This window comes from Mixophyes fleayi, chromosome 5, assembly GCF_038048845.1.
Source record: "Mixophyes fleayi isolate aMixFle1 chromosome 5, aMixFle1.hap1, whole genome shotgun sequence".
In the NCBI taxonomy this organism is placed as follows: domain Eukaryota; kingdom Metazoa; phylum Chordata; class Amphibia; order Anura; family Limnodynastidae; genus Mixophyes; species Mixophyes fleayi.
In genome coordinates, this window is record NC_134406.1 from 85,091,696 (window position 1) to 85,112,068 (window position 20,373).

General features: G+C 36.7%; 1 protein-coding gene across 2 annotated transcripts in view; it reads right to left on the reverse strand.

The window, feature by feature from the left end:
* CNTNAP2 (contactin associated protein 2) overlaps positions 1-20,373 on the reverse strand; it is a 1,405,747-nt gene that overhangs the window by 194,464 nt on the left and 1,190,910 nt on the right. For both annotated transcript variants that reach the window (XM_075212518.1, XM_075212517.1), the window contains exon 15: positions 12,339-12,466. In XM_075212518.1, the coding sequence (XP_075068619.1) occupies positions 12,339-12,466 (128 nt within the window). The remainder of the gene's footprint in view (positions 1-12,338; positions 12,467-20,373) is intronic.

Genomic DNA, 20,373 nt, shown 5'->3' on the forward strand with positions numbered 1-20,373 from the left:
TAGTATCTTTTAAAATAATAATAATGATATGAAAGTAAGAAAAGCACTAAATGTTTCCTTTATCCATAGTCTAGAGAACACATGAGTATAGCTTAAAGCTTTAAAAAAAAAAAGCAATGCAAAAACACTGTTTGAAACAAATATCCCAGCAATGATATATAGTCCATTTAAATACATCACTAGCTTGTGTCTTGCCTTCTGTTCTGTTACAATTAGCCAGACATTATTGATTTTAATAACATCTGCAATGAATCACATTTTAAAGATGAAAAAGTAAATCAATACTCTAATGTGTTCAAGAGATATTACAATTTAATGATTTATATTCTGCAATTTCCCATATACTGTTCATATTTCCTCTGCTAATCATTGTCTGACCTGTTGTGAAGATTGTTTGAACTTTATTTATACTCTCTCACACTTTGCAAGTGCACAATTACCTTTCTCTTGTGTAATTATATTATATTAAATATATAGTGCATGAATATTACAATGTCATTTCCATATTTTCATGGTCACGATCGTTAATTGAATAAAGGACAATAGTGGATCCAGGGAGATATAGAACTGCAATATTGGGTCAGGAGGGATTTTTTCCTGATTGAAACAGATTGGTGGTCGCTTTATCTGGATAAATTTCAAATATAAGATAGGGATCACAGGAGATCCAAAATAGGATGAACTTGGTGGACTGGTGTCTTTCTTCAACCTCAACAACTATGTTACTATACATTTGCTTTATATAGCACGCATGATTATCTAGGGGTAGGCATCACTTTGTCCCACATGAGTCTACCTTTTCTAACCTACCGACTTTGATTTAATCCCACACCTAGCTGTATGTGGTGTGTCTCTGTCAGATACCTAAGCCAAGTGATTCACTCCTGAGAGCAAATAGCCTCATGGCAAGGATGTAAATTGCAGACATTTGACCAGAAAGATACAAATTGCCAAGTGGTATGCAGAACAAAGTGTAATATGCAAATCAAATGTAATATACAAATTATTTAGTCCAGAAAGTTGCTCCAGTGGTGAGTCCTGAAAGATACCCCTGTGGCATGCCTATGTAGTAGTAGAGTTATTTATATCCCAGAGTGTAACTGTCGTCTTCTCCAATGTACAGAGAACTCACTCACATCAGTCTCTGCCCCATTGGAGCTTACAGTCTAAATTCCCTAACATACACACACACAGATAGACTAGAGTCACTTTTTTTTATAGCGGCCAATTAACCTACTTTTATGTTTTTTTTTGAATTGCGGGAGGAAACCTGAGCATCCGGAGGAAACCCATGCAAACACAGGGAGAATATACAAACTCCACACAGATAAGGCCACGGTCAGGAATCAAACTCAAGACCCCAGTGCTGTGAGTGTTTAATAATTGCAGAGAAATTATCCACTAGGTATAGAGTACAAAGTATCTGCAGTATCGTAGCCACGTTGTAAAAAATAGAGTTTTGTGATGGACGGCCATAATGCTGCCACTAAATGAATGCAGGACGCATTGATGTGCCTGGCTCTGCAAGATTAAGGAGTTCAGCTGTTTCAACCTTATTTTACCTTATTAGATTACTCGATTGGATGAAATGCAGTAACTTGTTGATGGAATATTCAGGGTTTGCAATCCTCCTGCAGCACTTATTAGCTGTAAACATGTCAGCTCATTCCACTAATGTGGAGTAGATGAAAAAACAGTTCACTGGTATCTTCCTGCAACTGACGTGGCCACTGACAGTGACTTAATATGAGAGTAGTTCCAAAGCTTGGAAGTTACATAGCGTCTGCGATGTGTTTCTTGACTGTGTCCTTTATCCGTGTAGCAGTGATAAGCAGCAAAACTGAAGTTTAATTATGTGAACTGGTAGATTTAGTCCCTTCCTTGTTAATTGAATAACTGATTACATTTTGTGTTATACAACTGACACATAAATCACCACCTTAATGTTTGAGATAATAGATTATCAAAAGTATTTTTTTTTATTAATTTAAAAGATATCAAGCAGAAAAACCTCCTATATTTACACTTGGTCAATAATCTGTTTCCTATTTAACAAGTGTAAATAAAGAGAACTTAAAAGAAAACAAGTTTAAAGTTTGTTGTTTGACCACACAAATATGAATGCATTTTAGCTAATTTGCTACTGAAGAAAATAAAATCATTTGAATAAGTAATACAGAAATACTGTAAATAGATGTAATTTTTGTTGTTTGTTTTTTGTTTCTTTTTTTATATTTATTTATTTTTCAATTGTAAATGACCACAAACACTTCCATTTCTTGCTGTTACACGTACTTCACTATTGTATCTCCTATTTTCTGTTTATGAGCCAATAATCCTGGTGTCTACATCACTGAGTTGTTAGCAGATTATCCATTGCTTTTATTCTATATGGCATTACTGAGGTTTATTTACCATTTTATCTTCTTTTGAATTGTTCGGTGTCATTATAAAATACATGTGTCATGAACTACATTACACCTTTCATATGAGACCACAATATGAGTTTTATTTTCTGTACCAACCATCAGTGTGTATACAAATGAGCCACAATGTATTCATGAATGTGTGGTCAGTTCAGCAAACTGCAACTTTGTTTTTTTTCTTGTACGTTTAATTTATACTCATTAAAAAAAATAACAGATCATTTTAGACTCTTATGAGGTGTTTTCTATATCATATTCTTCTAAACCTTTTGATTATCCAGTTGGCTCCAAGATTAATGTTAGTGACTGGTGTATCAATTATGCATCAAAACAATCAATTATTCAATTAACAAGAAGAAAAACAATCAACCAATAACTTGTGTATTTAAATCTCATCTTGGGTGCACATATTCAGACATTATATATAATATACCTGATTTTGTATAAGATTACTATTTAAATCAATTCATATATTAAGCATTAGCTTGTAAGCATTAGCATTGTTTTTTAAACATAATTATCTATACCCAATCTATTTTCACCATTTTTGGCACAATGTAATTACATGATTTTACTTTATTCAGTTGCAAATAGATCAAAATATATCCATACCTATGTGGATCAATCATCAAGCTACAAACTTGTGAGTTCTCTTGACTTACACATTAAATAGGTGACAGATTCTTATGAGAAAATCTACCTGCTGTATTATACTGTTCTTTTATAATGTAATTTAAACTTAATAGTAAATGCATTTTTCGCTATTAAAACAAATGTCAAAAAACTTTTCTTGTGTTCATAACCTGGTATAACTGGGATATAAGTCTGGGGTATAGTGTGTACCTGAGTGTACTCATCAGCTATTTTATATATCACAGCTAATTCCGTAGTGCTGCACAAAGAACTCATTCACATCAGTTCCTGCCGCATTGGAGCTTACAGTCTAAATTTCCTAACATACAGAAACACCAAGAGAGCCTAAGGTAAATTTAATTGCAGCCAATTAACCTAGTTATATGTTTTTACGGGAGAAAAACAGAGCACCCAGACGAAACTCGTGCAAGCACGGGGAGCACATTCAAACTCCACACAGATAAGGTGATGGTCAGGAGTCAAACTCATGACCCCCGTGCTGTGAGGCAGAAGTGCAAGCCACTACGCCATTTTGCTGCCCATGTGTGACTGATGTAGAGCTGGGTGTATCTTGAGATACCTCCAAGTCAGCATATGGCTTTTGCTACGTGCTGCTTTTTAGAGCTTACTATTTTTACGCGTATGTGTCCAACTCAGCATGGCCCCATAGTGTTTACCTATGGGAAGTTACAACGCTAGAAATGTGTGTGGGTGATTCTTGCTATTTAGTTGATTGAATATACCACTACAGCTATATTTGCATCCTTAATAGCATTAGGTAGACTGTTATTGCTTTACTATTATATACAACTATTAGTATTGTGAAGTATGATTCTGCATCAGAGTTCATTTTCATTTAATCACGTGGCACGGGATTGTAATTAGTTTTAACCCTGTTTATCTCTCCTGCTGAACCCCATCCCTCACCGAGCCCTTACACTACTGCCTCATGTTTTCCCACCTTGTAATAAATATGTCCCATTGGTTTGTCCCCATTGATATCCATGCCTTTATCTGTGTTTTGGGCAAGTCAGGCAGCAGTTCTCCCGGATCAACACTTGGTGGGTTAAGTCTTCATCTATTACCTGCTGTGAGCCCTAAAGAAATTGATCCAGAGGAATTAAATCTTCAATCAACTTATAACACCGCCATGACATACCTGTCAGGGGTTACACCCACAAACGTATATTTTTTACAAGAGATGATGAAACTATCCTTTAAAACTGAATACTAGATGTGACTGGATCCCTTATAAATAACTTATGGTATAAATTTATTTAAAGGAAATAGCGCAAGGTGCTTATTTATATAATTGCAAATGTACTTATTTTTGATATTGTGTGTATTTTGGTAAAGGAAATATCTTTATTTCTGAGACCAGGGAAGAAATTCGTTTTTGCTTTAACTTTGCTAGGGGATATGCATTATTTCTGAGGTATATATTTGATGCAATAAGCATTTGTTGAGGAAGTCTTTTGTGTATTTTGGTGTAGTGAAATGACTTGTTTGGGGTTTTGTGACTTTTCTTTGGGAATTCTCAAGTGAGCAAATGTGTATTCTGCAACTGTCTGCAGACAGGACCCATGCTAATCTCATGTTAATTAGACCTTTTGATATGTGATGTCCAAACACACCTGGAGGCACAGAAAGGTTTAATTAGACTTGCTGTTAGATTTCCTCTGTGTCTAAAACAAGATGCAGGAAATCACAGCAAGTTTTAGGATATCACAGATAAGTGTAAATATTGTTAGGTTTGCATTGCATGTAAATCCATGTTTTTGTAAACATATTGCATCCTGATACTAAAAATAGCTCAGACCTCAGGTGGCTGGCTTATCCTGTGAGGCTGTGTCCAAAACTATATAAAAAAGCACTGTTTTGTATTGTAAATTGTTCTTCTTTTTTCATCTGACCTGCTCACTGGTACCTTCAACCAGTGTGACCAAATAAACATCACTTACTTCAAAGACCTGCTTGCAGGCCCGGCGCTCCCATTAGGCAAGGTTAGGCACTTGCCTAGGGCGCCGGGCTCTGGAGGGCGCCTGGAGGGCGCCACAGAACTGGAAATCAATTTTAAAACTGTGCGGCGACCGCTGACCATACCTGTCACGGCCGCCGTACAGCATTCAGATGCATGGGGAGGGGGGGGAAGAGGCTATTGCTCACCACCGCCTCCTCTCTGCTCCGTCTCCTCCCCTCCACTCACTAGTGTCAGTGAGTGGAGGGGAGGAGACAGAGCAGAGAGGCGGCGGGGGTGAGACAAGGTAAGAAAAGACGGAGTGAGGGGGGAGGAGGGAGGAGGGCGCCGATTTTTGCGGGGGGGGGGGGGGAGAGGGCGCCGATTTTGCCTAGGGCGCCATGGACCCTAGCACCGGCCCTGCCTGCTTGGAAACTTCTTTATCCCTGTGACCTACAGATTAGACCTGTCACACTAGAGTATAGAGAAGGCATTTCATGGAAGAATGCTGGAGTGAATTGTTTAAAATAACACACTTGTGTGGCCAATTATAAATTGCATGTCAGTTTCTTGATTGTGCTTGCAATTTCCAGAATTTTACATCTAATTTGCCAGATCCTTGGAAAAACGTAGAATAGGGCTTTGTGCTGCAAGAACAAAAGGAGTGACTATAATACTATGAGCAATGAGCAGAGATAGATCAAAAGCTCTTTTACTACATTAGCACAGCAAGTACTCAGACTATTATAAAAAAATACAATGGCTGTTTGTTTGGGAAAATAGAATACTAGAGATCATGGTTGGGTTCCATATGCTTTCTTGATCTGTAACCAACTGCACCTCATCTACAGACTGTGGGTGGGGTACGTAAATGTGACACTTATAATAGCCGATTGCAATAAAACCGACATGCTTGAAATGCATTAATACAGACATAGAACATATCCGAAAACAGTACCTTGCAGTACAGATTGTAGCTATATGTATATGCACAGCTACTAAATGACCACCAATGCTAAAATTTTATCAAATATATAAATAAAAGTTCCTATACCTTAAAATATGACATATCTTATATTGTTTTACACCTCTATTGCGTAGCTGAACTCAAGAAATTGTTCCCATGTTAGATTCCAACATGCTTCTGATGCGTCCTTCAACAGACTTACAGAAACTGAATGCTTCCCTCACTCTCACATACATACTGTAATCCTCAAATGACTCTTAAACTATTTATAGATTAGTAAACAGAAAAATATATGACTGCAGTTTAGTGTTAACAAGTAGTATGACTGTTCTGTATCTCTGCATTTAGAAAATGTTAGGGGGCGTGCAATACTGGTTTTATGTGTGTGGGTACAGAGGTGGAACTAGCGAGATGTGGGTCCAGGGGGGGCCTGACCCTCTGCATCTGCCATGCAGCGGGCACCATTATCTCCATGGCGCACCAATGGTAGTTCCATCACTGTGTGGGTATACAATCATTAGGTGGGTTTGTTCTTACTAATAATTGGTTCAGTAACATTGTGGTAAACTGATTTTACATGCACAGATGATGTCATTCAATCTGGCTGCTTTAGCCCGAATTATGCTAAAACAGTAGGGTATAGAAAGATGGGATTAAATAACATGTCTTATGTCAGCAACAATAAAAAACTTGAAAAGAATGTGCATGTTGTCTCTCTGTAAATAATGCATGTAGCATTGAAATAATCTTGCATGTTTAATTAGTTCAGAAAGTGCCAAAGCTACCGCATAATGTTTAAATGCTGTTCCAAGACTATATGACTTATATTACTGGCTTATCACAGTGGCTGGTGACTATGATGATTTCTCAAAGCACAAAAGTGAGTATTTATTATGATAATAAATACCTATGTTTCAGCCAACACATAACTATAAAAGCCTACTATAATTGTATAATCCTCCCATGTCAATTCTACATCAGTACCTTGAGTGCTCCAATCACATTGAATAAGCGCATAGTTTATGGAATTAGCTCAACAATAAGTTGCTCAGGAATAAGTGTGTTTAAAGCTGAGTACGCACTGCAGAAAATTATTGCAGATGCGATTTCTTTAACAATTTTACCAACAACTGAAAGTCCCGATGAGCATGCAGATTCATGCATATACAGCTGCACAATTTACCTTCAGATCTGAGTTTTATTATCTTTCATAACCATTTGCTGAAAAGATTGTGATTTTAGGAACTTTATAAAATCAAATCAAATTATACGATGTGGTTTGGTATGATAAAACATGATCGTGGGAGCGTACACACTAATGCGATATCTTACCAAAGGGTATTGTGTGATCTATAATTGAATGAATAACCTCTAAGGTACATCTATCACCAAAGAAAGATACAAATTTTACCTCTAACATAGTTTCTAGGGAATGGAGCCTCTGTCTCCCAATTAGTGGTTATTTCCCAATGTCATTAAATCAGATTAATCAAACACGTGTTACACAAGAAACAAATTTAAAATAAAGCAACTATAATGGACAGCTTTATCTTACATAAAGATCATTTTGTATTTTGACATTAGCACATATACCACAGCACATGAATTGTATAACAATTTTATTACCCGAATAGTCTGAAAATAAATAAATAAATAAAAGTATTCTTTAACAGGCCATGGGAGGTAGCTGATGCTCAGACATGACCAATTCTAAAGCAGTTACTTGGACTTAACGGTTAGTAAACCCTGACCCCATCACACCAGGTGCACTGGTGAACTTGGCAGCACTTTGGTGCATGCCTCGTTAGGTATGTCACATGATCCCTTGTGATGACATCTTCAGCCAGGTATGCCCCATTAGAGCAGAAAAACATGGCACTTCCTAACCCATATTAATTTAATTGCTGAGAATGAGAAATTGAAAATGTTTTCATTAGGGTCCAAACAAAACTACAGAACTTTGCATAACTAAATTCCAATGTCTACCACTAGCTGACACTATAATATTGAAAGAACAGCTTAAATATTTTACTGTTTTACTGTCAATATATTCAGTGACAGGAATATATATAAGAATAATGCTTATCTGCTTAACAGTGGTCTCAAAATTAACAGAGCAAAGCACTAATAAGCAGGACCCTCTGACCTCTTTGTCTGTTTGTTAATACCCAGATTTATTATATTACTGTGCTTGTTCCAAATTGTAAAGCATTGCATAATTCTAGCACTATATGAATAAAAGTGAGACATGTACAGACTGCCCAACCCTACTAAATGTCATGTCTTTTTAGTCTAATAATATTTTAATATAAAAGTCCCTATTACAGGTTATTAAGGTCGCACATAGTACATCTAGATTATAAATTGACCCCATGTAAAAAGGCATTTTTTAACAAAAATGAATGAGAGAACCCTCATACCAAGACAGATAGTTGTGTATGCTCTTTGTCCTCTGTTATCACTGACTATTGTTCCGCATGAACTTGCTGTATTTCTTTCAGTCATGCTCCATCCAACATTCACTACGCATGCCATGGTAACTTCTCAGTTCAGATCAATAATCTGTAATCTAAATGATTTGGATGCTGCATTGTCTATTCAGCTAAACACTTCTCAGGCTTAATGTACCTATGGAGTAGGACAATCATCTTTTGTATGCAGTCTTACTTGGGAATCTGTGCATAGAGTGGACAAGATGCCTTAACATGCTTACTGCAGAGCTCAAGTACACTTGTGGGTATATTTACTAAATTGCAGGTTTGAAAAAGTGGAGATGTTGCCTATAGCAACCAATCAGAGTCTAGTTATCATTTATTTAGTACATTCTACAAAATGACAGCTAGAATCTGATTGGTAGCTATAGGCAACATCTCCACGTTTTCAAACCCGCAGTTAAGTAAATATACCCCTTGATATGAAAATAACATTGTAACTGCAAGCGTAAAGCAGTATGTTTCCCCCTGCCTGAAGCGTTTTACTTTTGTGCTAACTGTATAAATCCAACCTGCTGATGGGGCCTTGGGCACATCCATTGTTGAAATACCTCCAACTGTGGGTTCTATAAGCCAATTTATCAGTCACAATTCTTGAAGGAGATTCCCATTTATCAGAAGTCAAGCATCATGCAGAGAGGAGGAGCACACAAGCACTACAAAACAGTTATTGCTACTATAAGTGCTATAATGCATTTTATAATTAGTGAGTTCATACAGAACACAATAAGCAGTAGGAAAGTACTCAGGATAAATGTTCTGGTATGTATACTGTATAAAACAGCTGAAGGCTCACAGCTGCACAAATGAACACGTCTTCTTTATTTCATCACAGATTAGAATGCTGTATAAAACACAAAACATTTCAAAGCGACATATAACAGCCTTTCTTTCATCAGATACAATCTGCTTATGACACAAGGAGGATAAGTGTGTCCATTTGCTGCACATGTGAGCCTACAAGCGTGACCTGTGGATCTAGTTATCCCTTTGAAGCTGTGAAGCTCTGGTGTGAATCTTGAGGATTGCCGAGTGTTCTATATTGACTGTGTATTCAGTACATGCATATATAAAAGCTATAAAATGGGATACAAAGACAACTATTTAATGGGCATTTTAAATCCTGTGCAACTTCAGGACAAATCTTCTGAATTCTCTCCCAGAATTAACCTTGATCTGAATAAAACACCTATGAGACATGAAAAGTTTTGGACACAATCTATGTGGATGATCTGTTTAAAGACACAGCGACCTAAAGCTGAAGTTTCAACTAAAGTCAACAGCGACAATACTTATACTTGATTTATGATACATGTACATTATATATGCTAAGAATGAAAAAACCCAACAGCTGCCATTAAATTTGCTACAGTTTTGTATACAACTATATTTACTCTTTTATTTAGCTTTCAGTACTGCGTCTGACCTCGATGCCCTATAAAACTTGCTGTAAACAAACTGTCTTACGGACAATATTTAAGGTAAAAGCAATGCATGATTTATTGTGCTACCAGCAACATTTTGAACTGCTCAGAGACCTTTATGAAAAATGTTTCTTGAACAATTGAAAACATTGCATTGGTACAATATAACTAACATGATATTTGTCCCAACGGTGTTCTTTTATCGCATTGGAACAGTACAATAAAGTGAAGGTATTACTTACATTGTAGAATTTTTTCTGTTCAAAAACAAACTCAAGTTGCTGCGTTCGATACTTACTACACAGCTTAAAGGGGCAAAATCATCAAAAACATATTGTAATAAAGAATTAAACCTATGTAAAATTATTATTTGGGAACAGTGAAACAAGTAATGAAAAGTCTCTTTATATTTTGCAAGATCACCAGGGTTATTCTTTGACAAGAAATATCTATAGCAGGGCATTGTTTATGTTTTTGTTTAAACATATGTGTGACTATTTAGGCTGCCAAAGGGCAGATATCTTGGTGGCACATTGGAGGGACACATTTCACAGATCTAGCTGCTTGGGGGTTGGAACAAATTAAAGAAATGCGTGGTACATATTGCTGATGGCCAATCCAGCAAGCCACCTTCTGAGCAGATTTTAAATCCTGCCCAATCAGAATATGCAATGACAAACCAAAGTTGCCAGTATAACATTTACAGCCGCTACACCTGCCAGAGCTGTAATTATCTCTGTAGATTTTCTCACTCAGGAGATGGAGACACTTGGAAAACAATATGGGCCTGATTTTGAGTTACGAGCAAAGGAAGAAAAGGAGCAAATTTGCAACTTGGCAAAACCATGTTGCAGTGGAGGGGGGGTGGGGTAAATTTAAAATGGAAGCACAAATTTATAGTTGGGATACGGCATGGCACATATCAACTTTAGTTTCAGTGTAAAAATAAAGCTATCAAGTATTTGTGTGCTACATGAAAAAACAGCCAGTATTTCCCTTGTGTGCCAAAAGAAAAGTAAATTTGCACCCCTTGCATTGTAACATGGTTTGTCCAGGTGCAAAGTTGCTCTTTTTTTTTGCTTTGCTCCTAACTCAAAATCAGGCCCTAGGTAGTTATATCATAACTAATTAGCTGATAGTGTTGAAAATAATATAATAGTCTGTGGGCGACACCTCATGTAACTTTAAACTGTGCAGGAGATATATCAAGCTCCATTTTTTTTGCCAGTTTTGAAACTGCCAAATATTGGTGGCGATTTTCCTCCAACGAGCTGGATGTATTATGCAGCAATTTGGATGGTGAAAACTCAAATTACTAGAGATGTGTAGTCATTTTTGCCAGCAGGTTGGTTGAAGTCACCAGAAAAAATGCCATTTTTTTCAGACCTGCTTCTGATAGATTAAATAGCTCAGCAGCATGCTGCATGACCCTACAGAATTTTGAAAAGTTACACAACATAAATGCCTGAATTTTGGGAACATGTTCATTTGCTCCACTCTGAAGACTGAAACCTTGTAACTCATACAAAATTGCTGCACTATAAGTGCATCAGTTCTTCATTGAGTATCAATTAAATATTCATAGTTCATCTACTGGCTCTGCAAGCAATTATTTTCTTACATTCTTAACCATAAAAAACACGAAAAACAAAAATGACTAAGTTATCATAGCCATCTGAAAACTAATATAACAAAGAAACCTTTTTATTAATTAGACTACTTGATGAGCAAGAAAATCAAACCCAACACTCATATTCACTAGCTTCCCCAGGATTGATTGCTGTTTGCACAATAATAAACCTGGTTAATATGGAAATAAATAGCAGAGCTGATGGCATTAGCAACGGCGTCCCATCTGTGAAGTGTGGCTTTTATGTCACTACTATTATCTTTTATCACAAATAAGTATGATTGGCAGGATTTTCTCATTAACCACAGAGGGCTGCTAACACATTCTCGATTAGCTCCTCTGCTAAGACGTGAAATCATTGAACAAAAGAAATAATTATGTAAGTTCTGTCAAAAACACTTTTACTTTTTTTTCACTAAATGATGGTTCTATGAAGCCATTCAGTCCCAGTGCTACAATTTCTATGTGTATACAAATAAGGCAAGTCAGGTTATCACACCAGCAGAATTACCCTAAATAAATATAAAATAAGTGATAGGTTGAGGTACAGTAGAAAACATAGCAAACTGGTGCAGGTGTAAGAAAAGATGGTATAATACGCAAAATCCTAGATGCTATTTTTCTAGTACAGTTTGAGAAATGAAAGCTGATGACTGATTAATTACTAGGTGTTACTGCACACTTTAATTACGCATCACTTTTCATAAACGTCCTTCATTGTTTGGAATATCGCATAATTGTGATGCTGCAATAAAAGCAAAGATTATTTATAAAAAAAATAGTATCTCCTATAATTTATAAACACTTACTGTCTCCATAACAACGCAGAGGGTCAATGGACAACTTAGCCTCTGATGACGAACGATATGTATCTCCAATCACTACTCGTGTAACTGGCAGGTGTTCCTTGTAGGACAAAATGCCATCATCCTTCCTCCTGTGTTACAAGAGATGATAATTAGTCACTGACTAAATATGGCTATATAACAAGCATAAAACAATTTGTAAAAGTGTACATTTTTAAAATAACATGTTGAATTTGCAAGATAAGTGCCATTGCTGGCAGGATTATATTGATTATATTGATGATTGTGTACTTAGCCTTTTATTCTTTATATAGCAAGTTTTTTAAATTAATATAAACTATGCTTCAGGTTTGGGGCCCATCCTCTGGTAACTAAATGACAAGACTGAGCCTGTTGAGAATCGTAGAAAAAAGATCTAAAGAATCACGTCCTTTACTTTAATGTTAAACAATTGTCAAAGGTTTCAGTTGCTCCTTAAAATGTTTGCTTTTTTCAAACTTTTAATGCCCAACTTGCTATGATGTTTTCTTCTTTACATTTTTTTAAAAAATATCTTTATTTTCATACCGCATAATTTTAATTGCAAAGTAGTCTGCTGTCTTATTGTAAAGCAGGGTGCTGTGCTTGTGTAGCTCACCATCTCCCCTGAGAACCTTTTCTATTTTCCAAAGCAGCAACACTGTTCATGCACTCAGCCTATGTGTCTGTGTAAAACGCTAAGTTATGATTTCTTCTCACCACTAGCCAGCTTTATCAGCTATTAATGAATTCATTTGTTGCTTGGGCTGTCTGAGCTAAAAAAAACTATTGTTCTGCTGAATATTTGCCTCATTTCACATTTAGCTGCAAAATGTTGCTGGTTACATTGGAGGAATTCAACCTCAAGTTTTCCCAGCCCTACCCCAGCCACACCGTATTCATCAAAATGGCCTGTTCCGCTTGAACGAAATTTCATCAACTTTGCTCATCTCTAGTCTGATCACATCATGTTGGCACTCTTTTCTTGTTGACTGATCCATAGTCTCTCTGGAATGTAATGCATGGTCCCTTGAACGGTCAAGTGCAACGTGGGAGGCTCCAGGTTGACGCTACAGCTTGACCATGTTATATTAGATCCCATTTAAGGCTGTAATTGATTCATTTTAAGAGATCCCTAATGGGCATACTTATTAATTAAATTAGTTTTTGACCCGTTAATTATTGTTTGTCATCGCAACGATGAAAGATGATTTTGTCGGCCCCATTTAATAAAAAAATAATTACTGTACAGCGCATCTGATAGGAGGTTGTCCCGACGATATTTCACTTACCTTGAAACTCACATCATCTCTGGTCACTATGGCAACATTGCTTTGCACATGCCCGACCTAAGGTCATGTGTGTGCATAAACATACTTGCGTTAGTGATCGGAGGGCAGAGCAGCTAAGATCCGAAGATCCCTCTACCGCAATGCTCTCCTATATGCTTCAATGGCTTTGATTTGTGGAATGTGTTAAATCACATAAAACCACAGTCCCCATAGAAACATACTTTTTACGTGTGAAGTCAGTGGGACTGCAGCAGATATTGGAGATATTAGCTGCGGTCCTTTAGTTATAAATAACTTCAAAACTTTGTTTTGCGGATTTTAGGTTAAAAGTACCTTAATAAAAAGGCCACTAACTATTAAATATTAAAGGGATTTTTAACATAAAATGATCTTTTCTGACCCCACCCCAATTGTTTCTTTATTTGCACAAACCTCTTAGCCTCCTGAACGCAGTCTGCATGGAATGAAAATGATGATGCTAATTGTATTACAGTTTGCAAACCCATCGTCTAAGTGGCTCTCCTGGCCTCCTTGTCATACTGTTAAATGCCAGAGTTAATATCACATTATTATGCTAGCTTCCACAACGAGACATTATAATAATATATCTACAGTTAGTCATACATCTGATTTGTCAGGAGGGGTATCTCTAGCGGGTTCTGGAGGGTGGGTGTCAATATACGCAATGATGATGATGATGCCGATCAATAGCGCTAGCTAGCCGCTTCTGACTGGCTGATTGTCGTGACCCCTCCCACTAATAAAAATTACTTAATGTGGCAGCTAAATTATATGAAGTCAAAGCTGTCTATTTTCATTACATAATTCATATTACCATTTGCACCATGCAGGAAAGAAGATTCCCAGATGATTTTGAAGGAGAAAACAACAGATGTTTGTATTGTATGGTAAATGTGACTTTTACATTTATTAATAATACTGACTAACATTTTAATTACTTTGTTTTAATGCCTCCAAAAAATGCTGCTTGAGACAGCTGCCTCTTTTTCTTTTGTCTCATCGTACAAACAATCCTGTAGGTCATGGAGGTCATTTGGTAGAGAGATGCTATTGCTATATTTACCTTTATGATGACAAAAGCTTCATCACTTTTTATGCTATTTTATTCAAGTTTGATCAGTTGTGCATTGTTGTTTTTTGCATATGTAAAAAACATTTGCACCCGATTTATCTACATCTATTTACATGTTGTATCTTGCGTAAAATCGCTGTGCACACGTGCCAGAAAAAGACTTACGCCAGTGAATGCGGGTGCATGCAATTCATGGTTGCACGCAAATTACACTTCAGACTGTCTACGATTTGAAGGGCAGAACGTGGATGGAAAGCGGAGTAATGACATAGGCAATGTACAGTAAGCACGTGCCAATGGAGAGCGCACACACATGATTCAAGTTCATCTCTTAAGCATATTTTAGCCGCATCAGTTGCTCCAACTACAGGTGTAAGTGCCGATTGATAGTGATGACTGACAAGCATGCGTGCCACAACATGTGTTTGCAAGTAAGAGAAACCGTAAAAATGTATTTTATGTATAGTGCGCTTTATGACCATCACGTTGTGTAAAAAAAAATAAAAAACATTTTTTACATATATCTTTTATCTATGATTATAATATTATGTTTTTTGCAGGCTATCTGGTGTGACTTTATATTGCACATTTGCATGCGCGAATCCTGTAGTCTGTTCTATCTGTCTGCATAGTATTGTAGACCCAGAGCATACTTATACCCATATTCAAATGGAAATATTTCTTGAGATCTGCTTATACTTGAATATGGCAGGATGTGCGTTCAAGTTGCGTGCAATCTTTTTAAACACAGATTGAGTTCCTTGATGAACCAAGGATCAGTTATTCTTATACTAGCGCTAAATATTGTGCTCTGCTCCACGAAGAATACTGAATTTTCAGAGCACTATAAACATATAATAGGCCTTAAAAAATGAAAGCATTCACAAGTTAGGTACAGATTTATTTTGATTTTGCTCATCTATAAATATTCTGCTAGAAAATAAGGACTTGAACAGAGATAAGCAGATATATTACTATATGCAGCTGGCTGGTTTCACATTAGTTCCTATTGGTCAGAGAGGACATGTTAGCTATTACACAATGAAAATATTGGTTTAGTTCTTATTTTTATTAATTACTCAGATTATTAAGTCCTTTAGTACACCCAAAGAAAACAGAATGTTTAGATAAAAGTGCATTTTAGTAAATACCCCCTCACCCAGAACAGATATGTGAGGTCCTATACCATGGATCCCACTAATGTGAGAGACCACACTCTTACCAGCACTGTATTGCATCCTCTACCTGTCTCAGTGTCAGACATTCTCCCCATGTCCTCCTCTCATCTCATGTGACTCCTTAGGAGGATGGTATGTTTGAGAATCAAGCCATAGCGAGTTGATATAAGCACTCTGGAGAAAGATCTTTGTGAGCAGAATAATGCTACAAGGGATGGGCGATGTATTCCAAAGGAAAGTTCTTTATTAGAGTTGTAAAAATGCCTGAGCTGAAGATATTGATAAAAACAGGAGTTGGGGATATTATATCTTGATTGAATGTCTTCAAAAGATAGAAAATATTGTTGTGGGGACCGGTCAGATAGAAATCTAACTTCATGGCGGATCCAATCTGGAAAGCAGAGAGGGGTTTAAGCCTGGAGGGAATTGAGGATTATTCCAAATTGGAGGCATGTGACGTGAATCAGGTATTAGGTTGTATATGGTAGTGGTATGGTTCCATTGTGTCATAAAGAAGGCTATGGTGGGGAGTTAGTTGGCATGGCTCTTTGTTGCGGTTTGAGCCATAGTAGAGTTGAGGGGAAGAAGATATTGCAGGCATTAGTATCTATGTCTACCCAAACTCTTGAATGGAGAGTTTAATAAGACACATTTTGTTAAATGGGTGACTCTGTAATATTTCAAGAAATTAGGACCTCCAAGACCTCCTTTTTGGATCGGTTTGTGCAAGATACCCATGCAGATTTTTGGTTTATTGCGGACCAATCAAATAAAGTGGATAGTTGCTGGAGTGTTTTAAAGGTACTGGTAAGGACTCTGATACTCTTATTGGGAGTTGTCTGGAAGAGGTCTAAAAGGATATTTATCTTCAGTGAAGAAATCATACCTACCCAGGATTCATAGGGACTTTTCCAAGGACAAAAAAATTCTAGGAACAAATATTTAAAATCTGGGACTGTCACCTATTTCAAAGTCACTTGGACATCTGTTGGAAAAATTGAATACAATAGGTACTTGTATGGCAGTGTACTGTACCTGCACATTGTAGTATACTTGTATTACCAAACATTGGAACAAAACATGCTCCAAACTCCTTACTTTATACAGTAAAATGATCTTTAGAAAACAGTGTTCCTTAAAATAAGAAGTTTCAGTAGTCCCTTTAAATTTGAATTACGTATTTAACATTACAATAGTAAGTAAGAGAAACACAATTTGCAAGTTATTAAACGTATGGTGATAAATATAATGATCAGTTAGAAACTTTGTAGGTTTTGTTTTATTTAGAAATGATTTGCTTACTCATTTGCTGAGCTTTCTGTGGATGATGAAGGAATAAATTGCTGGTTTAACAAGCACTGGCTTTTAAAGGTCAGAGGTTTAAATTAAGTGCTTCTGTGTGTAGCAAAATGTGCATGCGCAAACAGCTGTATTTAAGTGTTTTAGTTACCAAATGACTCAAACAAACATTTTTACAACATTTTAAATGCTTTGCCGTTCATCACAAATAATTATTTACAGCTTAATGCCTGAGAAATTGTAAGCACATTTCAGTTAATGGCAAAGCAGCAAGGTAATTAACTGATGTTTTTCATTACGAAAAACAGTCTGCCATAAAGAAAGGATAAATACAGATACTTGTCAATTTCCCCAGCCTGTAAACATGGGCATATGTCTGTTGCCATTATTTTTATTTCAATTACATCATTTTTTAAAAATATGCTCAGCAGGCGGGTAACCTTGCTAAAAAAATTGCTCTTACTAAAACTCATTCAGCTGTTAAAATTAACTTGTGGTAAAACACCCACACCTCATTTTAAATAATGTGCAGTAAAAGAAATGTTTCAGGGTGCGGTCATCTCATTTTTTTAAAACAGTGTTCATAATATGTCTATCTATCTATCTATCTATCTATCTATCTATCTATCTATCTATCTATCTATCTATATATATATATATATACACACACAAGTTAACCCGTGCATGATACTTATGCATTCTAGTCAAATCAAGCTACTTAAGGTGTTAAAAAGGTTCTTTTCATGCATTTGGGCCATAGCCCAGGTCTCCTCAGGGGAAGAGCGTTACTTCCCGACGTAAGCGCCCTTTTTTAACGTGGTTTTGTCCACATGTCATCACCTCATCATTTTTCTCCATCACCTCATCCTTCATCTTTATCGCCACATCTATCCAGATGTCTATCCAGACACAGGGATCTCTCTCAGCAGTCCTGAGTATCACACTCCTCTCGCTCTGTCACCCCCGGCAACCACCAACCACTCCCCACTGTCACCCCCGGCAACCACCAACCACTCCCAACTGTCATCCCCGGCAACCACCAACCACTCCCAACTGTCACTTCTCCTTCAAGAAATATATATATATTTTTTTTAAATCTTTATAAACACTTTTAACAATTAAATTAACAAATTAAAAACATCTTAGTATACCAAATTTCAGCCCTTTCTAAAAAAAAAATTCCACACACACTAAGAATTTAGTAGGTCAGTGTATAACTCCGCCCAGCAGGTGGCGCTGCAGCTTGGTTTTATTTTTTCCACACACACACACACACACAGACAGACTAACACACTCCACTAGGCATATATATATATATATATATATATATATATATATATATATATATATATATATATATATAATATAAATGTCTAGTGGCTGACCTACTAACTTCTTAGTGTGTGTGGAAAAAAAAATTCAGAAAGGGCTGAAAATTGGTATACTAAGATGTTTTTAATTTGTTAATTTAATTTGTTAATTGTTAAAAGTGTTTATAAAGATTTAAAAAAAAAATATATATATATTTCTTGAAGGAGAAGTGACAGCTGGGAGTGGTTGGTGGTTGCCGGGGGTGACAGTGGGGAGTGGTTGGTGGTTGAGGCCTGGGCTATGGCCCAAATGCATGACAAGAACCTTTTTAACACCTTAAGTAGCTTGATTTGACTAGAATGCATGAGTATCATGCACAGGTTAACATATATATATATATATATATATGGGGACAATTTATAATGGTAAGAAATTAAAGCATATTTGCCTTCTAACTTACAGTCATAAAATGCTATCCCTGTGTCATTCTGATGTAATAGCTTACAGAATAAAACACATTCAGTATCAATTTTATAAGCATTGGTACATGTGCAGAAACTTGTTATGAACTGTGTAGCTGATTGTGTGGGTCAAGATCTTAGTTTAAAATCTGCTATGGAGAGTTTAGGGATATAGAATGCAGTGAATATGAGAATGAGGATGCTGGATAGGAGAGAGGAGGAACCTGTGACATGCCATGTGGATGGATGCCACACAGACATACTGCAGTGGACAAAAGGAAGCTCAGTAAGAAGATAACAGCGTTAATAGGTGACAGGCAGGGGAGGGCTGGCAAATTTTAGCCTGGGGGACAAAACTTCACTCAGCAGCCTATTATAAAGGAAAAAAAATAGGATGGCCCAGTGACCCATCCCAGGGTAGCCCACTATGGGACCAGCCCGGGGGGCAGATGCCTCCCTGCCCCTCAGCTTAGCCTGCCCCTGGTGACAGGGAAGAGGATCCTGATCAGCATTCATAACAACAAATATGGAAGAACATTACCAAGACATGACATTACAATGAACTGAAAGTATACATTTGCTACAGGAGTATAATCTGGCAGGTGCATTGGTAAACATTGTAATAATCTTGTTGGCTACATGATTCTTCTAGCTTTAGTGACTTCAAGGAACTCGCCTGACGTAAAACTGAATGCAGTAGGTACATACGCATCAGTGACATGTGAATGACCATACCATGAATTTTCTATATAGCTTAGCACATTGTGGGTCTTGTTGACAGTCATGTATTAGTAAAGTAGCTTAGACAAGGTCTCTAGTACCAGTGAGTATAGTAGCATGGAGGGGACGCTAGGAGAAAGTTACTATGTTTGAGTTAGGAACCGAGGGAGTTGTAGAAGTGATAGCAGTTTGCATTATAAGATGAGGGTGGTTATGATATGAACAAATCAACTTGGCAATGGTTCCGATATCATCAGAGTTTATCAATATAAAATAGTATACATAACAAAATATCCCTTTTCTGTTTGAACCAGAAATAAACAACAAAATACCTTGTCTACTATCGAAGACCAGATAATAGTGTATGTGTGTGCGCGTAGATGCTAACATTTGGGAAAAAAATAAGGAATTTACATATAGTAATATAAATCTGCAATGTGAGCCTTTTCTGCCCAGATTTGTAAAACAATTACATTGATTTGAGTTTTTGGGGGAAATGGGTTTTGCCCTTTAAAACCAGTTGTTGCCAAGTTACCATAAAAATTCTTTGACCACATTGTAACTCAATCCGATTCTGCAAGAAGCCCATATGGTTGTGATTCATTGGCTGATCTGATTTACAGTAAAAGCAAAATACACACAAAGGCATACATTATCAACTTTAGT